The sequence below is a fragment of the Mixophyes fleayi genome, chromosome 2 (assembly GCF_038048845.1).
Source record: "Mixophyes fleayi isolate aMixFle1 chromosome 2, aMixFle1.hap1, whole genome shotgun sequence".
NCBI classification, from domain to species: domain Eukaryota; kingdom Metazoa; phylum Chordata; class Amphibia; order Anura; family Limnodynastidae; genus Mixophyes; species Mixophyes fleayi.
Window position 1 is genome coordinate 239,554,247 of NC_134403.1, and position 23,720 is coordinate 239,577,966.

The window sequence follows — 23,720 nt, forward strand, 5'->3', positions numbered from 1 at the left end:
ACCAAGTGGCTGCCCTGCAAAGCTGGTCTCCAGAAGCTCCATTTCTCGCTGCCCACGACGCCCCTACCGATCTGGTGGAATGGGCCGTAAGTCTCTCCGGCACCAGACGGTTAGCCTTTATGTAAGCTCGCCGTAATCCATCTTGCAATGGACTGTTTTGAGACTAGCATCATAAAGAACAAACAGAGAATCAGTACGTCTAATCTGTGAAGTTCTTTTGACATAAATGCGGTGAGCCATAACCACATCTAACTTTTCCATAGACTGTAGATCCGAATGGGAAGTAGATGAGAAGACCGGAACTACAATTTCCTAGTTCAGATGGAAAGATGAAACTACTTTAGGACGAAGGAAGGGAGGGTTCTCAACACCGCTCTGTCCTCGTGGAAAACCAGATATGGTTCGCGACAAGACAGAGCCCCTAATTCCGAAACCCTACGTCCAGATGCAATAGCCAAAAGAAAGAGGACCTTCCAGGTCAACCACTTCAAATCTACCACAAGTAATGGCTCAAAAGGAGGCCCTTTAAGCATATCCAGTACCAAGTTGAGATCCCAAGGTGCTGTAGGCGGAACATAGGGAGGCTGAATATGCAAGACTCCCAGGAAAAAGGCCTAATATCTGGCAAATCCGCTAATTTCTGGTGAAAAAAATACTGAAAGGGCCGAAACCTGAACTTTTAAAGAACCTAAACGAAGCCCTGCTTCCAGGCCATCCTGAAGGAAAGCCAACAAGCGAGGGAGACAAAAGGAGGACGAGTGACATGTCCTATTTTCGCGCCATCTGATGTAGGCTCTCCAAATCCGGTGATAGATGCGAGCTGAAACTGGCTTTCTGGCTCGCATCATAGTGTTCACTACGCTGGAGGAAAAACCTCTAGCCCTCCAGAGGCTGGCTTCAACAGCCATGCCGTTAAAGTGAGCTGAGGTAAATTCTGGTGACGGAAGGGACCTTGCAGAAGAAGGTCGTCTCGAGACGGAAGACGGAAACCCTGTCCTTCCGCCATAGAGATTATGTGTTCGTACCAGACTCGGCGCGGCCATGAGGGAGCTATTACAATTACTGGCAGGCCGCCCTGCCTTACTCATCTGAGTACGCGAGGAAGCATGGGGATCGGAGGAAACAGGTATCCCAACCTGAACTCCCATGACATCGTCAGAACGTCCACTGCCACCGCTAAGGGGTCTCTTGCCCTTGCACAGAACCTGTGAACCTTTCTGTTGTGTCTGGAGGCCATGAGATCTATGTCCGGAAGCCCCCATCTCTGAAACAGAGACTGGAAAACTTCCGGATGGAGTGACCACTCCCCCGGCATCATCTGGTGTCAACTTAGGTAGTCGGCGTCCCAATTCTTTATTCCTGGAATTTAAACTGCCGATATTGCTGGAACAAATTGTTCTGCCCAAACCAAAATCTGAGCTGCAATATTCATTGCAGCTGCACTCCTGGTTCCTCCCTGCCTGTTGACATATGTCACGGCCGTGACATTGTTTGACTGAACTCTGACAGGGTGGCCCTGAAGGAGGGACTGGGCCCCCCGGAGGGCCAAAAGAATAGCCTTTAACTCCAGCACGTTTATTGATGGGGTCGATTCCTGAACCGACCAAAGTCCCTGGAGCCTGAGGTGCAGGATTACCGCCCCCCAACCTTTCAGGCTGGCGTCCGTCGTGGCTATGATCCATGACCATGGAGCGAAGGACCTGCCCACTGTCAGGTGACCCTGAATCAGCCACCACTGAAGCGATTCTCTCGTCCTCATGGATAGCGAGATCCTCTGAAGATCCAAGCATAGGTGGGATCCTGACCCTTTCGTCAATAGATCCCACTGAAAAAAACGAGAATGGGCTCGACCGAAGGGGATGGTCTCGAAGGAGGCCACCATCTTTCCCAGCAGCCGCATGCACAAATGCATTGAGGGGCTGGGGAGAAGACAAGACCTGAGTTGTTATACACTGAATAGAACTGATCTTCTCGACAGGAAGGAACACCCTTTGCTGGCTGGTGTCCATAATGAGCCCTAGGAAAACCATGCGCTGACACGGAACCATCAGGGATTTCTTTAAATTTATTAGCCATCCATGGCCCTCGAGAACCGTCAAGGTGAGGGATAAGTGATGACGTAAGCAATTTTCTGTGGAGGATTTGATGAGCAGGTCGTCCAAATAAGGCACGACCTGAACTCCCTGAAGGTGAAGACATGCTGCCATAACTGACATGATCTTCGTGAAAACCCTCGGTGCTGTTGAGAGGCTAAAAGGGAGGGCCGGAAACTAATAGTGGAAAGATCCCACCGAGAATCTTAGGAGAGATTGATGGTGGATCCAAATGGGAATGTGGAGGTATGCATCTTTTATGTCTATGGACGCCATAAACTGATCCTTCTCTAAGCCGTTTATCACCGACCTTAGGGATTCCATCCGAAATTCGTCCACCGTTAAGTGCACATTGAGACCCTTTAAGTTTAGGATGGGACGAAAGGAGCCGTCCGGCTTCTTGACCAGAAACAGGTTTGAATAAAACCCCTGCCCTTTCTGGTAATCTGGAACCCTGCAAATAACTCTGAGAAAGAAGAGAGGCGACACAATCCTGTATCGCCTGTCTTCTTGATGGATCTCGGGGTAACGGAGTCCTGAAGAAACGATGTGGAACCGGGCCCAGGAGGTCTATCCTGTACCCCTCTGATATAATGCCCCGAATCCAAGGATCTTGGGAGGACGCTGCCCACTGTTCCTGAAGACAGACATCCCCCCACTGGCACCCCCTCCAGAAGAACAGAGTGGTCGTCAGGACGCAGTCTTCTCCTGGGTCTTGGAGGCCTGGCGCCTAGCTGCAAACGAGGATCTCCCCCTAGCAGAGGAGCCCCGAGAATTGGGCTGTCTGCCTCTAAAGGACTGTCCTCTAGGTAAGGAGGTCCCCCGAAAGGGCTGACGAAAGGAGCTGACCCGAGGGTTTCGGTTCCTGCTAGGGAATACCGGCAAGGAAGTGCTTTTGCCCCCTGTTGCCTGGGAGATCAGGGTATCCAATCCCGGGCCGAACAAACCTGCTGCCGAAAAAAGAATGGTTTCCACTGACTTATGATTCCGCATCTCCTTCCCAGGATTTCAGCCATAACGTTCTATTCAGGCTGCATCTATTTCAGCAAGAAGAGGATACAGCCGCTGTGTTCTGGGCCGCCTCATAAAGATACCCCGATGCCTCCTTCAAATGCAAAGCCAGGGGAAGTAAATCAGAGTCCTGCAAGGCCTCTGCCAGCTGGTCTGCCCATGCTTCCATGGCTCTAGCCACCCAAGCTGAAGCAAATGTGGGCCTAAAGGAAGAACCCGCAGCCGCAAATATAGATTTCAGCTGGGATTCTACTCTGCGGTAATTGACATGCTGCAGAAATGCAGAACCTGGAGCTGGGAGTAAAGTGTGCTTGGCCAAGCGGGCTATTGGAATATCCACTTTGGGAATACTCTCCCAGCGAACCACATCCTCCTCCTGCAATGGATACAGGGAAGAGAACCTTTTGGGAACAGAGAACCTCTTATCAGGCTGTTTCCAGGCTCCTTCTGCAATATCGTTAAGCTCTACGGAAGGGGGAAAACGGATAGCCTTTCTTTTGGCCTTCTTAAAGAGACTTCTGTCTCTAGGAGTAGTATCCTCCGGTCTCACTGCTAAAACCAAATCATTAATAAATTGGCTTTTAGAGCCCTCTTCCTGTCAGGATCAGAATTCATTTCCCCCTCTTCCTCTGAAAACTCCTCAGAGTCTGAACGGACCATAAGGGTATTATCAGATTTAGGCCTCCTTTTAGCAGGCGGAATGTTTGGGGATTCAAGTAACTGGTTTAGTTTATCCAAACCCTTTATAAATGCTGCAGACCATGCCGGTTCTGTGGGAACAGGGGCTTGGTCTGTATGTAAAGAAGAAGGTCCTGGTATAGACGTTCCAATAGAACCTGTGGTAAACAGGGAGGCCCAACTGTGTACTAGTATTATTAGCCACTGAAGTAGCCACAGTAGATAGCAATTGATTGGATTGAAAAACCATCTGTGCTAAAGAGGAAACAGACTGTCAGGCAGGTCACCCAGGCCGGTTCCTCCAACGGTGGGGCTGAAATATGCTGGGTCTGCGCAGGGGGGACCCCTGCCTCGCAGACAGAGCAGAGCGCCAACGGGTCCTTCTGCCCACAAGGTAATTTCACATTACATTTAGAACATGTAAAATATTTTGCAATAGGGCCCTTTCCCTTATCTGTCTTTTCTTAATAAAGGAAGGCACACCAAACACACAGACTTAAATTGTTAAATTTGGCTGAGTAGAGAGAGATATAAATGTGTGGAGAGAAAAATTTAAGTAATCAACTAATCTAGATATAAAAGTTGTACTTGTAACATTTTAAACACAAAATAATACTTAAGCAAATAGGAGAACTATAATATAACTCCTACTAGCCCACTTGTACACAGCAATACAGAATATGTGTTTAAATAAATCAGATACTTAGCCCATAGGCCAAACAGGGGAGAAGTCCAACAGCAGTATCCTGGTGCCTGCTCCCTCAGATCTGTTCTCTCTTCCCGGGCTTCTCCTTGGCGCCAGAAGACTGGGATAAACCATCTCTCTCTCTGGAAGGAGGGGGAGCTCTATGTGTTAGCTCCCCCCTTCAGTAATGCTGCCTCTGCAGCGATTCTGTGGTTCATATAAAAAATAAAAAGGATTATGTGGCAGTGTAGTGGAGACCTCCAGGGGAGGTCTCCGCAGCGGATAATATCTGATGCCCCCTCCTATGTATGAGGGGGGATCCAGGTATAGCCCCCTTCTGGTCTCCTCCGCTATCCAAGATGGCCGCCGTCAATGCAATATCCGATAACCAGCGCTCTATGCCTGCAGTGGCAGCGCCGGTTATCGGGGAGGCTCCAGGAGTGACAGCGGTCCGTGAGACCGCTTGTCACTCCTAATTCAGGCACCTATTCTTCTTGTCTCCTCCTGTCCCTGTCAGTGAGAGCCGCTGAATAAAATAAATGAAATAAAAGTAAAAAATTACCTACAGTACTAAAACTCTGCCCAACTCCATGGGCACCTAGAAAAAACTGAACAAGAGGGGGCAGGGGGATTGTAGAGGGGAGGGGTCTGTCGGCAGTACTAAAGTTAACTAGTTAGGTGCCAACTCCCCCAAGCTCCCTCCACAACCCATGGTAAGCAGTGTCCCCCAGACTGGATGAAAGAGAAAATCAAATTTTAAAGGGTAATTCCTTTCAAAAATTATATGTAAACATGTTGTTAAGACTAGTTCTTTCAGAAAAAACCAAAAGTAATCAAATTTAGGTTAGCACTAAACAGACAAAAAAGGATTAATGAAGTACAGTTTTATTTTGCTGAATATAAATTTGTAACAGACTGGTCACATAGGATGTAAGTATAAATCACTGAAAAGTTCTCTACAAAGGAAGTAGAGTCCATAAATAGGGTTGGCAATTACATGGCTCAATACCAATAATCTGCAGGGTAAAGTGCAAAGCAAATGCAGTCCCCTGGTAATAAAATTAAAGGGTAGGATGAAGAATTTATATATCGACAATTGCAAATCCTAATCCACGCATTAGAAAATATAATCAACAAGAGTTCACTCCCATTCTCCAGATGCTGCTGTCGTCTGTAGATTTATCATGTAGTGTAGTAACAACTATTAGCTCTTCACCAGTGTTCTTTACATAGGTGCGAGTCAAATATTGGCAATAATTTGGTTTTATCCATCATGCTTTATGAACTCCCTGGATAATTCTAAGCTAGTTTACTCTAAACAAAAATATCCTCTACAAGTCAGGCATTGTGTTTTCTCCATCTAAAAACACCCACAAAACAATCCCTAGAATTACTATGCTAATTAAAAGCTCAGGCATGGAACTGTGGACCAGTAGTAGAAATGCTTGGGGAACATATAATCAGTCCTTTAGATAAGTTTATTCTTTTATGTTAAGACAAAATTATATTAAGCAGTCACAAGCTGATGACAATCTCATCCTATGTGAAATCATATTGGAAAGTTTAATTACAGTGCGTAATATAATGCACTTGCGTAGTAAAAATACATCACAAAATAAGTCATTTTGGAGCCCAGCCTGTATCGAGAACTGTAATAATTGGTGAAAGTGGACATATCTACTATCTACTATGTAGACGTGGATTTTAATATACATTTTTTGAAGGGTGACTATTTTTGTGTATGCTGCATATTGTTAAAAGAAAGTAATTTGTGAGATTTAAACGGTGGGAAAAGAACTTTGACGGCAGATCATGTCCTGTATTAGTGGCTGTGGTGGGGCTTGGCATGACAAAGATTAGTACCTACAGTCAGCAAAACCATAACGGTCCTTTAAAGAGAGGCTCAAGTCCAAAGAAATAATTTAAAAAAAAAAAAAAGATTTTTACTCACCGTAAAATATATTTCTCTTACTCCATTGGGGGACAATGCGAGACACTGGGGTATAGTAGTGGGTGTGGAGTTTAGGCACTTAAGTTCTTTTATCTCTACTCTCCTCCCCTACTATGCCCCTCCTCTCCTGTGGATACCTCAGTTTTGACTAACCAAGCGTATGAGAAGGGGGCGTCCTGAAGGGCAAAGAATAGAAACATACAGATTCACATAACAGACTATTGACAGAGCAAGGGAGGGTGCGCAGTGTCCCCCACTGGAGTAAGAGAAATTGATTTTACGGTGAGTAAAAATCTTCTTTTCTCTTTCCTGCCATTGGGGCACACTGCGAGACATTGGGGACATACCAAATCTGCCCCTGAGGGTGGGAATGCTCTGGAACAGCTGCACGTAATACTCTCCGCCCAAAGCTCGCATCTGAGGAAGCCCTGCAACCTGTAAAACTTTGCGAATGTATGGACAGATGACCATGTGGCCGCCTTGCATAGCTCCACCAAAGCACCATGGCACGTCGCCCATGAAGCGCCAACCACTCTGGTAGAGTGAGCCCTTAGCGAATCTGGGACAACCAGAGATGCTCGGACATAGGCCAGTCTGATGGTGGAGGTGATCCACTGAGCAAGAGACTCTTTGGACGTCGGCCAGTCGTACTTCTGCGCATTGTACAGGATAAAGAGATCCTTGGTCTTACGGACTGTGGTTGTGCGGTCGACATAGTACAGGAGGGCCTGGACCACATCCAGCGACCGCAAGCCGTTCTCAGGGGTGGAAGACGGAGTGGAAGGGGGAAGGAGGAAGGGGGCGGAACGCTGGCACCACAATCTCCTGATTCAGTTGGACAGACTACCTTTGGAACAAAGAAGGGTTTGGTGCGAAAAACCGCTCTATCTTTATGAAAAATAAGGAAGGGGGAGGCACAGCAGAGCGCTGCCAACTCCGACACTCTCCGAGCAGATGAGATAGCGAATAGAAAAACAGTCTTCCAAGTGAGGTGGTGTAGCTCCGTTGTCTGAAGGGTTTCAAATGGCGGATGGCTGATCGCCCTGAGCACCAGATTGGAGGTCCTAGGTCTCTATTGGATGAGTGAAAGGGGGCTGAACATGAAGAACCCCCTGCAGAAAGGTCTGGACTTCACTGAGAGCCGCAAGTTTTCGCTGGAAATATATAGAGAGCGCCGAAACATGGACCGTAAGGGATCCCAGTTGGAGTCCCTTATCTAAGCCGTGCTGCAGGAAGGCTAACAGTCTAGGCAGGCTAAAGCTGGAAGTATGGGAACCCCGTGTCTCACACCAAAGTATGTAAATTCTCCAGACTCTGATATATGGCTAAGGAGGATGATTTCCTAGCCTTGATCATAGTGTCAATAACTCGTTGCGAGAACCCTTTGGTTCTTGCAAGGTCTCAATAGTCATGCCGTCAAAGCCAGACAATCTAAATCGTGGCAGAGAAGGGGGCCCTGAACGAGGAGATCTGGGCGCATTGGCAGGTGGAACGGAGGGTCCATTGTCAGCCTCAGAATGTCTGAGAACCACGCCCTGCGAGGCCAACGTGGGACTACTAGAATTGCGGGGACCCGCTCCCTGTAGTTTTTTTAGTACCCGCAAGAGCATAGGTATTAAGGGAAACAGGTACACCAGTCGGAAATGCCATGGGGTTGACATTGCATCCGTTACTTATATACTTTAGCTCATTTTACTATCTCACCTCATTCCAATAGAACAATTGAGCACTTAATATATCCTTTTAACACACATCTTATTCCAATAGAGACAATTGAGCGCTCACTATATATACTTTATTAGCTTTCTGAAGTTCCTGGCGCCTGAGGGGGCAAGAAGGGATAGGGGACGAGAAGAACCTCTGTGGGGGTGGTTGGGCTAGGTCTATGATGTAGCCCCGCGACATGACTCCCCCGTGTCCAAACGTCTGCGGTGGCTGCCCACCACTGGCGTTGGAAGTAGAGACGTGCCCCCACCACAGATTCCTGGTTGGGGGTGGGAAGGTCACGCTGTGGGCTTATAATTTGGCTTCTAGGTGCGCCTCTGCTATACCCTGCCCTGGGTGCAGATGACTGACCATCTTGGTGGACGACCGCCTTGGGAGAAGGAGCGAAAGCGTCCCTGACGTGATTTGTGAGATCCCATGGGGAGAACGTTACTTTTACCCCCCTGTGGCCACCTCAATGACCTTTTCCAGCTCTGCCCCGAACAGAGTGACCCCATCAAATTGCAAAATTTCAAGGGCTCTTTTAGAATTGACAGCCGTGGTCCACAAGCGTAGCCATAAGGAATACCGGGATACAATAAGTCCGCCGATCCTAGCATTGACGGACACCGCATCCATGGCTGCCTGCCCTACATCGTCAGAGGTCTCCTGGATACAGTTAAGTCCATAAATATTGGGACATCGACACAATTCTCATATTTTGGGCTCTATACACCACCACAATGCATTTGAAATGAAACAAACAAGTTGTGCTTTAAATGCAGACTTTCAGCTTTAATTGAGGGTATTTACATCCAAATCAGGTAAACGGTGTAGGAATTACAACGGTTTCTATATGTGCCTCCCACTTTTTAAGGGACCAAAAGTAATGGGACAAATGACTCAAAAGCCATTTCATGGACATGTGTGGGCTATTCCCTCGTTCTTTCATCATCAATTAAGCAAGAAAAAGGTCTGGAGTTGATTCTAGGTGTAACATTTGCATTTGGAATCTGTTGCTGTCGACTCTTAATATGAGATCCAAAGAGCTGTCACTCTCAGTGAAGCAAGCAATCATTAGGTTGAAAAATCAAAATAAACCCATCAGAGAGATAGCAAAAACATTAGGTTTGGCCAAATCAACTGTCTGGAACATTCTTAAAAAGAAATAACGCACCGGAGAGCTCAGCAACACCAAAAGACCTGGAAGACCATGGAAAACAACTGTGGTGGATGACAGCAGAATTTTTTCCCTGGTGAAGAAAAACCTCTTCACAACAGTTTGCCAAATCAAGAACACTATCCAGGAGGTAGGTGTATATGTGAGCCACAAAAACAAAAGACCAGATTAGAGTTTGCCAAATTTAGAGCGATCTTCAGTTGACCTCAAAGTTGAACCAGAAGAGCAGACTACTGTTTGACTGGACCATTTTCCCAGATAGATTTTGTTATGGCTGAGATAATCAGCTTCCCAGTTCTCCACCCGTGGGATGAGTATGGCCGGGATCACTGGAACAAAGTGTTCCACCTAAGAAATGTCTCCCGCATTGTCATGGTACTGCGTGTATCCCTCTGAGGGTTCAGGTAGGCTAATGCAGCAGCATTATCCAATTGAACCTTCAGGGGCCTTCTGACCAGAACACCTAGACGTTAAACGAACACCCTGTAGATTCTTGGAGTTCCAGACCATTGATGAGCAAGGAGGACTCCTGGGTAGACCAGAGGACCTGGAACCAGAGATGACCGATTACAACGTGATGGAGTTACGCGTGTCCGTGGACACATCTACCTGTCCAGATAAAGTGTGGATTTGGACAATTTCTTGAGAAGCTCCCTCTGGGGCGACAGGCACAGCTTCGAACATGGTTCCTAAAAGTGTCATACAGCGGAGAAGTGACATTTCTCGTTCGGCCAAAAGAGACCAGAGGGTATATTTACTAAACTAGTGGAGATTTTACCTATAGCAACCAGATTCTTGCCATCATTTATTATGTTCTACAAAATGACAGCTAGAATCTGATTGGTTGCTACAGGCAACATCTCCACTTTTTCAAACCCCCAAATTAACAAATATATCCACGGTCTTGTTTAGAAACGAAAAAACCTTGTGTTGTGAACCTTCTGACAACGCATCAAAGTCGAGGCCCAGAAACCACATCCATTGTGAAGGAATCAAAGATGACTTGGGTACAGAGAGAATCCAGCCATGAGATTCCAGAAATTGAATTGGCAGTTGAAGGTGCTGTAGGAGAACACATTCAGACAGAGCCTTTAACAGGTCATTCAAATATGGCACAATAGTGATGCTGTGAGAACGAAGGAGACTTGCCATGACAGCCATAATTTTGGGGCTGAAGCAAGACCAAAGAGTATAGCCCAGAACTGATCATGTGCCTCGCAGACAGCAAAGTGAAGGACACACGGATGCCCATTCCGAATGGGGGCGTGCAGGTAAGCATACTTTATGCCTAGGGATAGCAGGTATTCCCCAACCACCATGCCCACTGTGAGGATACAAAGATTTTAGAAACAAAGTTCACCAGTTAAACCCCTTAGGTTCAAAAATCACACAGGCAAGGAGGAAAATGAAAGACAATGCCATCTTAACTTTTCAAACAGTAAAACAGAATATTAAACGGCACACTTTAAACAATAGGTCAGCGATTCATCAGTGTAAATAGGAGTCCCAGCAAGGTTCACCACCCACCTTAGCCATGCAAAAGTTCCACAGGCAAAAGAGTGTCATCCAAAGCTCCAGAACGGTGGGTGTACCAATTCAACCAGAAACTGGTGAGTATCTCCTGATGGAGTGAGGTGATAATAGGTCCCAAGATGGAGCAACAGCGTGCTTTCCAACAGTGATGATCATTGGGTCTGTTGGTATAAAATAGAAACTCATAACCAGTCTGTCCATCACCTTCCTGGAAACAATCCCCCTCCATGGACAAACCCTTGGGTCTCTCCTCAAACATGGGTGGTGTACTAGGCCAGGGGGTGTGGGGATGAGCAGGCCTTCCAAAGTGGCAAACCTGCCGTGTCCCTGCCACAATGTCTGGGTCATTCCTGTTGAAGACCATGGCTTTTGTTAAGTGTCAGGACTTCCAGCTTTCCCTCACTTCCTGTCCCATCCTTCTTACACCCCCATGTGTCCGCAATAAGTTCCCCCGTCTGCAGAGCGCAAATTAAAAACTGGTCCTGGGGTGACAATCCATGTAATCCCTGCTGATGGACAGGCTGGTGGGAGATGTTACCTTGGCAGTGTGGCCCGGTCCAGTCATACCCGTAATCACAGGTTGGGGGCTGTTGAGTTCCAATTCCAGGCATCCAAAGTAGAAACTTGTCACTTAGCTACTGATCCTGAAATCGCAGCAGACAGGCCCCCACCACAGAATGGTGGTGGATTAGCCTGTCATAAGATCTCATCTAAAGGCTTGGGAGCCACGTATCTGCCGAAGCCCCGGTCCCTATAGGAACCTACCCTGGAGACAGAATACTTCCTGTGGTGGAAGCCGTCTTCGAACGATCAAAGGGATCAAAATACCAAAATCTGAGTTGCTTTAGTTTAGCACTGCTGACAGGCAGAAAAGAACTCTTACCACCAGTGGTTACCTGAATGATTTGGTACAGCTCCGAAACAGTAACACAGTCAAAAGGAAAAGACTCCAGCATATGCTTTGAGTCCATACCCCCTGACCAAGAGCACAGCCACAAGGAACGCTGCAATAATGAAAGCAGAAATCTTGAAATTTACAGAAACAGATTACAAAGATACCTTACCTAAAATGTCCCGAATATGTCCAGTCAACACCAACAATTCAGCCCTAGGCTTTCCAATGAGGGAGAATAACTTCCAAGGGTTGACCCAACTAAAGTCAACGCCAGACCTGCCGCAGCGTGGAAAGATCCACTAGAGGGTGCTACAGGCTGTGAAGGCGAAATGTGTGGTGCATTTAGAGAGCGAGAAGATTCGTCTACCTCTTTGGACTGAGACATCACCAGAGCTAGTTCAGCTATGGATGAAGCCAGTGACTTATCTCAAGCCATTCCTCCATGGCTGCCGCAGTAGTTACGGGCGAACGGTATCCTCTGAACATTGCCTCACACAATGCAGAGCATCCAGTTCAGGCTGCCCGCAAGATAATTTAGCATTACATTTGGCAGAAGTATAGTGTTGCACACTTTTCAGCTGACCCTTTAGTCTTGGAAGGCCCTTTTAAAGACAGTGATATATAAAATACAAATACATACCAGAATACAAGGCAAAAAATGAGACCTCACTAACACTATGAAATTATAATAAGGTATTAATTTAACCAGAGGTCATAAACACTATACAAAAGTCTGTTAACCTGGATAATGGTTAAGAAGACAGGCAACAGGGGCACAAACACACTAAAACAAGAGTGCAAGGCTAGAATGACTACAATAATATATATTGAGTAGCCAAATTAGGTTAAAACTGAATACACCAGCACCAGATAGGGAGGACACAGAGCACGGAGCTATTGCCTTGATGCTGTGGCAGAAAATGGCCCCCTCCACTGAAAGAGAAACCGCCAAACTCTGGAGGACATACCCCCACACGAGAATCACATTTCTGGACTGGTCTCAAATGACAGAAAATGTCCTCCTCTTAGGTAATGGGCATATGGGTGGACAGAGCCTGTCACTTACAGACACCGTACTCTCCTCCACGGAGATCAGGTCCGTTTTGCCCCTGTGAGGATGTACTGCTGCAGATTTGATAGCATCTCCGGGGCCACCGAAGCTGTACTCTCCGCTACTAAGATCTGTTTCAGCAGTTATCCCTGCTAGAGCTATGCTCGCTGATAGGGGGTCATACTGAGCTCCATGGGAGAAGTGCTGTGTCTAAGGTACACCACTTCGTAGCGGTGCCCGCTAATAGTGAGAGGTGCTAGCAGGCTGCAGGAGAGAGGGAACCTACTTTTTCGCAATCAAGAACTCAGGGTGAAGACATCAAAGTAAACAAATAAAAACATGCAAAAATAAAACAAAGGGCAAGAGCCCGCTGAAAAACAAAAAACATCCTACTCTAGAGGACACTTCATTAAACAAATGAGGACTCCAGATGGGAAGTAGCGCAGTGGGGGAGGAGCTATTCACTCAAAGTTTGAGTATTAATGTGCCTTTACTCCAGATCCACCTACTATACTCCAATGTAGTGTCCGCAATGGCAGAAACCAAAATAATGCTTTCTATTCCATCTTTTGAGATACATTTCAAAAAGCCTTTACACATTTAGACACCCACCTCCTTTTTTTCCTCTTTTACCTATAGGTCAGGATATATTTTACCTGAAACATGGGTTCAAACATCAGCACACGTTACTGGAGCAAGAGTTGCACACAGCGCTATCAAAAGATGACTGAATAGATCATGATATAGTTACATCTATAAGGTAGTGGAAAGGAGGCTAATCCAGAGAGCAAGGGTGGTGGGTGTGTTACATTATAGGGAAGCTGACTAAAGAGGATAACCCCTTCAACTTTCAAATATGCGTCGGTCAACTGTCTTAAAACAAGAACAAGAGAGAAGGAATACCTGTGCCAGACATTTTGGGCATCTCCAATCCCCTTTGGGCACATCATGGAGTGGCGGAATGAGACAGAAGGTATGGTAACTGTCATCACAACCATCGCACAAAAGGAGTCTGTCTTCATCACTTCCACTCCCACAGATAAGACAGACATACAAATCCACCTGAAAACAGTAACAGAGTGAATTCATACAAGTGTTAAGTGAGGGGGCAGAGAAGAAAGATGGCATGGGGCAATGAAGGGGGGAGCAGAAAAAGGGATAGAATGCTGGAGGATTATGTATGTATGCGTCAAATTTAAAGTTGCATGCAAGTCGCCTCAACTGAAGAAATCACAGTGGGGTAACAAATGTGTCAAAGCTATGAACATTTTATACATACTAAACTTCTGCATTTCTTGGATCTGGGTTTTGGCTTCTCTGTAACCGGTTCCACTGGCTCTCGTTTAACAGTTACTGGTGTTTCATCTACAAAGAAAGAATCATTCAGATATTGCCTTGTTTTAGAAAGCTATGCACACTGCTCCTCAGGCTTAGAGAATTAAAGGATTACCACACTACAGGTACAGGCTACACAAGTGATATTTAGTCACATAACCATTTCTAACTAATCATATCCTACATACTTTGCAACACAAGCATTTATTAATCACCTTGTAGAGCATAGAGCTCCCAATTGTGCGATAAGATTTTTACTCACCGTAAAATCAATTTCTCTTACTCCATTGGGGGACACTGCGAGACTTTGGGGTATAGTAGTGTGTCTAGTTGTCTAGGCACTTAACTTCTTTGATCTCTACTCTTCTCCCCTACTACGCCCCTCCTCTCCTGTAGATACCTCAGGTTTTTTTTTTTGTTTTTTTTTTTGTTTTTTTTTAAGTGCCTAGGCGATAGGACACGTTGGTATAGGCTACTGCCTATATTTAGTCTAGTTTTAGATTTTTACATGTATTTATTTTATTGTCCCTTTCAGGTGCTGCGGGGATCAATCCCAAGACCCAGAGGGGTGAATAACCTGTCAGTTCCATTCATCCTGGTTCCCTGCGAAGGCAAGAAGCAGCATAGCTCACTTACCCTGCACCTCTTGGCCGGCAGTCATCCCCCTAGAAATGAGCTTATGGGGCCATATTTTGTATGTTAGCCTTTTTCCTATGTGGGGCACCTAAAGCCCTAATGGCAGAGTTTCTTTTTCAAGCTCACTATAACTTAGTCGAGCGGGGGAACTGCAGCGATCCACCTCCCCCCGCCCGACGGACATGCCGGCAAGTCCCTCCCCCTAGACTACAAGCAGTGGGGGAGAAGGTATCAATCGTGCTCCTCAAGAGGAAAATCGTATACTAAGGGAACACTGCACACGCTGCCTGGGCACTCTACTTCAGGCGTGGATGCAATACACGCCGACAGTCATATTAAAGTATGCGCTGATCGGCAGTTCATAGAGGCGGCCATATTTGGGGGCAGACATGAGGCGAAACTTCCCTCCACCCCCTTCCTACTTCCTGGCACGAAAGTGGCCATACTGGGACACTGAGATCATCGTGCTGCACGCTGCTCTGCCTCTCCATCTACTGGTATTGTTCCTTCTGTGTTATATTGTACTCAATAGAGACATATTGAATGCCTTTTTAAGCTGTTCACCATCAGGACTATTGCTTCAGTGTCCGGGGATTGGTGTTAACTCAAGACTTTTGCCTAGTATAGAGACTTTGTAAAAAAATCTTGCTATATTGTGTACAGACTTTAGTGCCAGATAATTTTTTTGTTAATATTGTTATTAGTTTAACTAATCTATAATACATAAGTAAATTTTTCTCTTCCATAGATCTCCTGAATAAGCGAATGTGAGGAAACAGGGTGCTACTGGACTGTATTCATCACCCGTTTCTCACGGTTTAATGTACTTTTTAATCCTTGGCCCAGTCTAAGTAGTTACACTAGAACATCAGTGTATTATTTAATGTAATTAGGTACATATTGCCCTTGCTATTACCTGCAATATTGTATGTAGGAGAAATAAATATATCACAAACTCAGATTGTCTAATGTTGCAGATACCATATGTCAAATATCTTGTTTCATGTAAGCGTCAGTGTCATTCCCTGGCTGCTGGAGGATACATGCTACCATTTACCCTGTAACTTGTAAACGTCTTGTGGTGTTGTGCTGTCGTAATAAAGCCTTATTTTGAATATATTCGGGTCTACCCAAGCCAATGGGCAACTGCTATCCCAGCTAATGGTGGTAATCCTCACATCGAATACAGGAAAATACAGGTAAATCCCCCCCCCCCCCCCCCCCCGTTTTAGTAAATAGACTCATGAGACTTAATCACAAAGACTGAATACCACACATGTAGGCTTTGCTTTGAAAAAAAACAAGCAACTTGTGTGTTATAGGTATTAAGGCATTATAATACAAGTTAAAACAAAATAAAAAAGACACTTGGTTTGAAATATTGCAAACGGTCAAATTGAAGTCCCTCCCTCTGTACCAACAGACACTCCGTTTTTAATTTAGCAAAGCCCATTATAGAGCTAATAATCAAATAACCAACCGCTAACTCAAAAATAACACTCAACATTTAAGTAAAAAAAAAATCAGGTTCGGTGTCCCCCAGATGAAATCAGAGAAATAGATTTGTTTCCATGCTGTGGGGAAAATGCTACCTATGTGAACATTATAAAGCTGAACATAAGTGAGGGTATTTTCATATAATGCACTTTGCAAGACATTTCTTCCAAAGTTCTTTTCTTTGGAACCAGAGACATTTAATTGATAAAGTCTAGTAAATGTATGAAAGGAAGACCAGGTTGACGTGACACAGCTACTCCACTAAGGCCCCAAAACTAACTTCCCAGGAGACATTGACTAACTTTGAAGAATGAGCAATTATGCTTTCATGAGCTGGATTTCCTGCCGAAACGCAGTCTTAATCCACCTGGACATAAGCAATTTAGGTGCTAGCCGGCATCTCTTCTGTGCATCATAAAGAACCAAAAGACCATAAACCTCTGCAAAGATGAAGTTCTGCTGATATATGTCCTGAAGGCTCCGATTACATCTAACAAATGCAAAGACTTTGTTCGTCGTGCTTTTGGACAGAGTTCATCACTGGACATTGCTCTGGTTCAGGTTAAACCACCTTGGGCTGAAAAGATTGTTTTATTCGCTGCATGGCTGTCATTATAAGCAAGGACCAAATAAAGATCCAACCATCTTTAAGGAACTACCAGTTCCTACTTCGGCTTATGCACACTACAGCTGTAGCGTTGTTTGGTTATATGCAAAATAGTTTTCCCTTTAATACAGATGGCGCTTGAACCAAGGCGCAGACCACTCAAAAACATTTATGCCGAGCTTTGACGTCTCCTGAGACCAAAAGCTGGTGGTTTTGAGTCATTCCCCACACCAGTAGACTGGCATCTGTGGTCACGACCGTACAATTGGAGAGTGGGAGACCCTTGTTGATATTTACTTTCTACCACAGGATTGTGGTGAAAATTTGAAAAACCATTCCCACAGTTGAGGATTTGATCTGAGCCATCTGATCATCTCAGTTTGAAAAATCTCTAAATGAATCTGAGAAGATTGGACAGCCTTGAAGGCACGGAGAGGCAGGGGGAATTTGGTCACCTACATCTTATGGATGTGCAGGAAGACTTGTCAGTTCAGCGATAGATAAAGCCAGCGACTACGCCCTGGCCGGGTCTGAAACGGCATCAGCCGCATTCCCACAACTATATGTGCGCAGCCTGTAGTCCTCAGCCTCGCAAGCTGCACATCAGGCTTTGAACATCCATTTAGCCTGGCATTTGGAGCAGGTGTCTTCCCCCAGGTAGGTTAAGACCTGGAACTTGTCCCTTTCTCAGGCACGATGACAGGAAGACAACAGTGAGAATGGTTATAGAACACAGTCTATGAGAGAAAGTGGACTTGCAGACAAAAAAGCAGAACACTGCATAAATATATATCTATATACATTACAGTAGCGCAATGCTATATGTTGAGAGAGCTAACGTAAAGAGACCAAGGGGTAAATGTATCATACGCCGTTTTTTTCATCTCGCTGGAGATCGGCGTCTTCGCAGCTAAAATTTAAAGGGGCGATGGCTTGTAAAGGCATACTTGCCTTTACAAGCCATCGCCCCTTTAAATTTTAGCTGCGAAGACGCCGATCTCCAGCGAGATGAAAAAACCGGGGTATGATACATTTACCCCTAAATGGATATGCAGTCAAAACTGGTAAGGCTGACAGGTATAAACAATCACACACACACACTCAGCCTCTCAAATACAAGACAGAAACCTCTGCTTTTTTCCCCTTATAAATCAGTATATCAATGCGTAGATAAAGTCTGTCAGATTCTGGTGGGCTGCCTGTATAAGGACAACCATGCCAAGGAGCAGGTGCAATATCTTGGGATAAGCACCTCCTCCAATGTGCAGGCTGGGCAGCAGGGGGCATCTGCCCCTCAGACTGGTGCCATAGTGGGCTTCCTTGGGCTGGGTCACTTACATTTTTTTCTTTTAAAATGTTCTTAATAGGCTGCTGAGTTAAGTCTTTCCCCAGGGCTAAAATTAGTCAGCCCTCTCCCCAATAGTCTATTTAATGTAGCACCGACTAGTATGACAGATCCCCTTGCCCAGTTTGCCCCTAGTGCAGGGTATAAACTTATAACTTGTTCGACACTTTACCTATGTCCCCCCTCCCTCTGCAGTTTACAATAACAGACACAGTGACCAGAGGTAACAGCAGCACAGTGAACCTCAGCTTCTTAATAGGTTAGACTGAGGCTTCTATTCCATGTGCCGCAGGTCGATTTAAGTGCCTGCACCACGATACAGCACCAGTAAGGGGAGAACTTTTTTCTATAGTAAAAGAAAACTAGCAAACAACTTTTTCCAACAAAAATTATTATGTACCTCACCCCTATGGCACTTAAAAAAAAAAAGTATAAAATACAAAAAAATTTTTTTTAATCTACTACTGCATGAGCCTGCTACACCCAAAGGGTAGCAGCATGCCCCAGCTTAGAAGGACACAAAAGTTTAAGCTCCCCAGCAGATCCCATTACAACATTTTGTGATGAAAGTTTTTTTTTTAAAAGCTTCCACAATACTATTTACCATTTTCACATATGGAGTGTATGGATCCCATCCTGCGACGCAAGGTTCGAGGTCTTAATTCTGCAGTGTCTTCTGGTTCAGTTTTAATCTTTACAGCCTTGAAGGCAAGCAAACATTGCCTTAGTATTACATGCTCAAAATAAACACATCACACAATCGGATGGACATTGTGCTCCACGACAACTGCATCTCACCTCAGCTCTCATACGTTTAGCCCGTCTGGCAGGAGTGCAGTTTTCTGATAGTTGAACAGACTGCCTCTGTAGGATATCATGAGGTTTGTACTCCTTGTCTTTAACATCAGGAGCAAAAGTTGGTTTCTGTAATTTAGACAAAAGAAGATCAAGGTTGAGGACAGAAATGGGCCTGTTATATTAGGGAACCAGTCATGGACTGGTTTTTTTTGCGCCTGCACATAATGCAGACAGTGTAAAATGTAAAGAACAGAGCAGAGTAATTAAACATTGGGAAAGTGGTTAGCAGAATGGATTTACACATGGGGTAAGGGATGGGTGGGGGTAAACTTTAACCTCTCTGCTCTGTTTTTTTATATGGCCCTCTAAGAAAATGTTTAGAGGCTCAAAATTATAAGATCAGGTAAGAAAAGAAGATAGGAAGAAATTGTGTATTCGAAGGCACTCTGCGATATCAATAATAAATTAAAATAACTATATCTTTATTGGTATGCTTTAAGAAAATCCCTCTTAATTGGATAGCGAAATATTAAAACCAAAGTGATTAAAGTGAATTAAAATAGCAAAATTAATTGCTATGCCCCGCTACTTTATATATATCTATATAAGTATTCAGTATATAATATAATAATCACTCCTATATTAGACCAGTCTCGCAATTGGATACTATTCCAAATCAAAATAATTGAAGTATGTGTGGTATAAAAAAGACTAATTTGGCAGTTATTACTTTAATCCAATATCCCAGTAATCCTTTATAGTAACTACATTATCGATAATGGGATATCCTGATATAATAGAAACTCCATATGAATCAAAAACACACTCTCAGTGTAATAACCCTGATCCATATAATTGCTTGCATATAGAGCCCAATAAGGGCTTAAGCTATTGTTATATTAATAATGGGATTACTAGTGCTTAAAATAGGGTCTCTGCCTGACGGTTGTTTGGCTTAGTTATATACCCTAGCACTATATTGCTCTAGTAATTACACATGTGTGTTGAATTGATTAGTCATTCTGGTATCACACAGACATATGATGTATCTATTGGAGCTCCTTCTAAATTAGAAGCCTGCCGTTTTTTAGTCATATACACACACACACACACACACACACACACACACACACACACACACACTCATGCTGTTATATAACCCATACAAGGTTTGGTTATCTGAGAATGCTAAATAGAGACTAATATTGAGGAGTGATTGAGCACAGTAGCGGGGTAAACGCCAACGCGCGTTTCGCTACATGCTTTTTCAAGGCAACCCGAAATGAGGAGGAATGAAAATATTTATGCAGCTCACCACGCCTACTTGTCTGACGTGTCATAATCTGATAAGTGGCAACTCCGTGTGTCATGATTCCAATGATTGATGGCTAAAATAACAAATCCTTTTGTTAGGATTGGTATTCACCCGCCCCCAAGAGTAAGTGATTGGTAAATCGATGTTTCAGGCTGTCAGCATGTAAACAAGCAGTATATGAGATACTGAATTGTCACTTCTCATGTCTGATTCCTCTTTAGTTCTCCCTCAATCTAAATAAAGATTAATTCCCCATATAATGCAATAGATATATAGTGATAATCAATTCATGTAATAAAAATTGATAGAAATAAAGTGAAAATTAACCATATGTGTATACTTTGATTTAAGTAACATGGGTTAGATAGAATCTGTCGCTGGTAATCAAATACGTTCTACCAGTGATTCAAAGTTGCTGATTTAGCTAATCAGTTATTATATTATAGATTAGGGTTTCTCTTATATTAATTAGATCTCCTCATACATATTATGTTAAACCATATCTAATCTATATAGGAACCTTCATGGATCCTACCTAAATCAACATCTAGATATGTTCCCCATGTAATAAGGTAAGTATGTGGTAATAGTGTAATAATACATAAAGCCCAAACAGGGTTTTGTTAAGAAGACATAACATGTGAAAAAAAATTAAAAATAAACGTTGATGTGCTATGATGCCCATATAAAAAATAAAGGTAAGAGGGCATTAGAGTATAACCTTGTAACTACATGTAATATTAATTGCTCATACCTAATTTGGAGAACAATATTCACGGTGAATAATTATATGATTACGTAATTATTAAATAGGTGATAAAAATAAATGTGCAAGATGCATCAAATGGGGATGAATCTTAATAGAAAGATTCATATGGTGTATTTATGAATGAAAATTGTTTGACTCTCATATATGAGGTTGTTAGTATCATTGAGACCATTCGGAAACAGGCTATTCATCATAAAGATTTGTCTTGCTTCTCGTTTTAGGAGTTCCTGTTGGAAATTTCCCCCACGAATCCCCAATGAGACCTTTTCCATAGCAAACGCTCGCAATTGTTTAGGATTACCCTCATGGTATAATAAAAAATGCTTTGCCACAGTTGTTAGGGGTTTAAAATTATCTCTATCTCGAGAAGCGTTTTTAATGTTGTTTACATGTTCTAAGAGGCGTTTCTTGAACGGCCTACTTGTCATGCCAATATATTTTAACTTACACGGGCACGTTAGACAGTATATTACACCAATAGAGTTGCAATTCAGAAATTCTGTTATTCGCCAGATTTTTGAATACCGATCAGTGTATTCTTTGGTTTTGATGCAATATTCACACGCTTTACACGTGCCACATTTAAAAAATCCTATAGTTGTCTTTGGAGTCTGTTTGTTGGAACTAAAATGGCTATGCATTAATTGATCTTTAAGATTCTTAGATCTTCTCCAAGTCATGGACTCTCTTATCCAAAATCTGCTTGAGATCCTCATCTAATAACAATACATTCCAATGTTTCTGAAAGATCTCTGAAATTTCCTTCCATTCATTGCAGAATGACCCAATCATTCTGACTCCAGAGTCCTGAACTCTCTCTTTTGTGGATGGATAAATTAAAGATTCTCTATTCATTTTTTGGACCGAGTGTACTGCTTTCCGTATGATTTTATTACTGTACCCCCGCCGTTTAAGCTATCTGTGTTGAAGTGCACCATCCAGTAATCATGTTACCTAAATATTTATAATTGACAAGAATATGAGACTGGAATAGCGATACCTAGTGCAGTGGTATTTTCTTTTGCAATTAGATTATTACAGTGAATTCATCACTATCTTTCTCCACTAGCACAGGCAGTCTAATTTTGGATTACCATATCCCCCTCTGAGTATACATTTTGCTCAAATTATACACAATGGCATCGTTTAGTATTAATCACGAATTGAGCCTCAGACAAGAAAAATGGTCACGAGATATTGAAATTGATTTCCTTGAGGGCAGTCCTCTAGAAGGGAATGAAAACAGGGGTTGGTCAGATTACCTAATGGAATTAAAGAACTTATTGTTTAAACAAACCAAAGTACATTGGAATAAAACAATGTTTAATAATTATATCAAACAAAAGATGATTCCAAGAGGCCTGAGACAGAGATTGTATCCGGCCTTTGAATTAGCTACATTAGACCTCAAAAAAGAGTGGGAATCTATCTTAACAAAATGTTCTACTGATTTAATTAATGTATTTTTGAAACATGACAACCTACTGTTAGAACAATATACAAGAGACCTTGCCAAATTAGGAGATAAATTGAAAGAGTTTGAAGGATCAGACCGTTTTAAGAAAGCTTATGATAAAATTAAGGAAGATTTAGATGAGTATGACAAATTTATCATGGAGAAAAAACGTACAAAATTTATTAGTGATAAAAACGATTATGCTCAAAATAAAATATTTAAATGGGATTCTCGTAAGTCTCAAAGACCCATAACCTCATTTAGCACCTCTGAGATGGAATCATCTGAAGGTGAAACTTCTGAAACCTCCCCTAGAAATAGAGACCATACATTCCAATCTAGAGATTTTTTAAGACGAGGTTCAAGAGATACAGAAGGAGGGGGTCATGTACAAATAAACCGATACGAAGGGGGCGGGGCAAAATCCAAAGACAAAAAGAGGAAGCAAATGGAAGGATTAGAAGGTCCCCAAGCGTTTCGGAGGAACAACAGACGACAGAGATAATGGGGGACACTTTGAGAATTATAAATTTGTCTGATAGATTACTTTATACTACACATATTCAAGTTTTAAGTAAGGGATTAACATTCTCTCCAACAAAGACATTCAACAGATTTGAATGGGAGAAAGACCTTACGTTATTTACAAGAAAACTTCTCCTTAAAAAATTCTTTAGTAATAAAGAGAGATTTAATTTAGATACAAATGATGCCACTTTACAAGCACTTAATCTAGAAACTGAGGAGGATAGACAAGCCCTACAGATTTTACAGGAATTGGATACCGATCCTGATCAGTGCTTACCAACGGATAGCAATACTGTCACTGTGCAATTTAAGAAAAAATCCAAATTCTCTCCTGACCTGTCAATATGCCCGCAAGTTAAAATTTACAGAGATCTGGTGTCAAGGGATCTTGATAAGTTAATGGGTAAACCTAGATATTCACAATCCAAATGTAATCTCACTATACAAGAAAGGAATGCTCTAAGGGATTTAGAATCTTGGAAGGACATAGTGATCAAACCCTCGGATAAAGGGTTGTCCTATGGCCAGTATCAATGTATAAGGCTGAGATATATCGCCAATTGGATGATCCCTTATGCTATAAAAGATTGATCTTTAACCCCACTGCAAACTTTTTATCAATGTATATGAATTTAATAAAACGAGCTTTCCAT

The 23,720-nt window shown here is 43.3% G+C and overlaps 1 protein-coding gene across 1 annotated transcript in view; it reads right to left on the reverse strand.

Moving 5' to 3' along the window:
• Window positions 1–23,720, reverse strand: part of LOC142139902 (lysine-specific demethylase 5B-like) — a 57,627-nt gene that overhangs the window by 22,030 nt on the left and 11,877 nt on the right. Inside the window, exons 4-7 of the mRNA XM_075197764.1 lie at window positions 19,000–19,125; window positions 18,806–18,902; window positions 14,061–14,146; window positions 13,685–13,843 (exon numbers count right to left, since the gene is read on the reverse strand). Coding sequence (XP_075053865.1) covers window positions 13,685–13,843; window positions 14,061–14,146; window positions 18,806–18,902; window positions 19,000–19,125 — 468 coding nt within the window. The remainder of the gene's footprint in view (window positions 1–13,684; window positions 13,844–14,060; window positions 14,147–18,805; window positions 18,903–18,999; window positions 19,126–23,720) is intronic.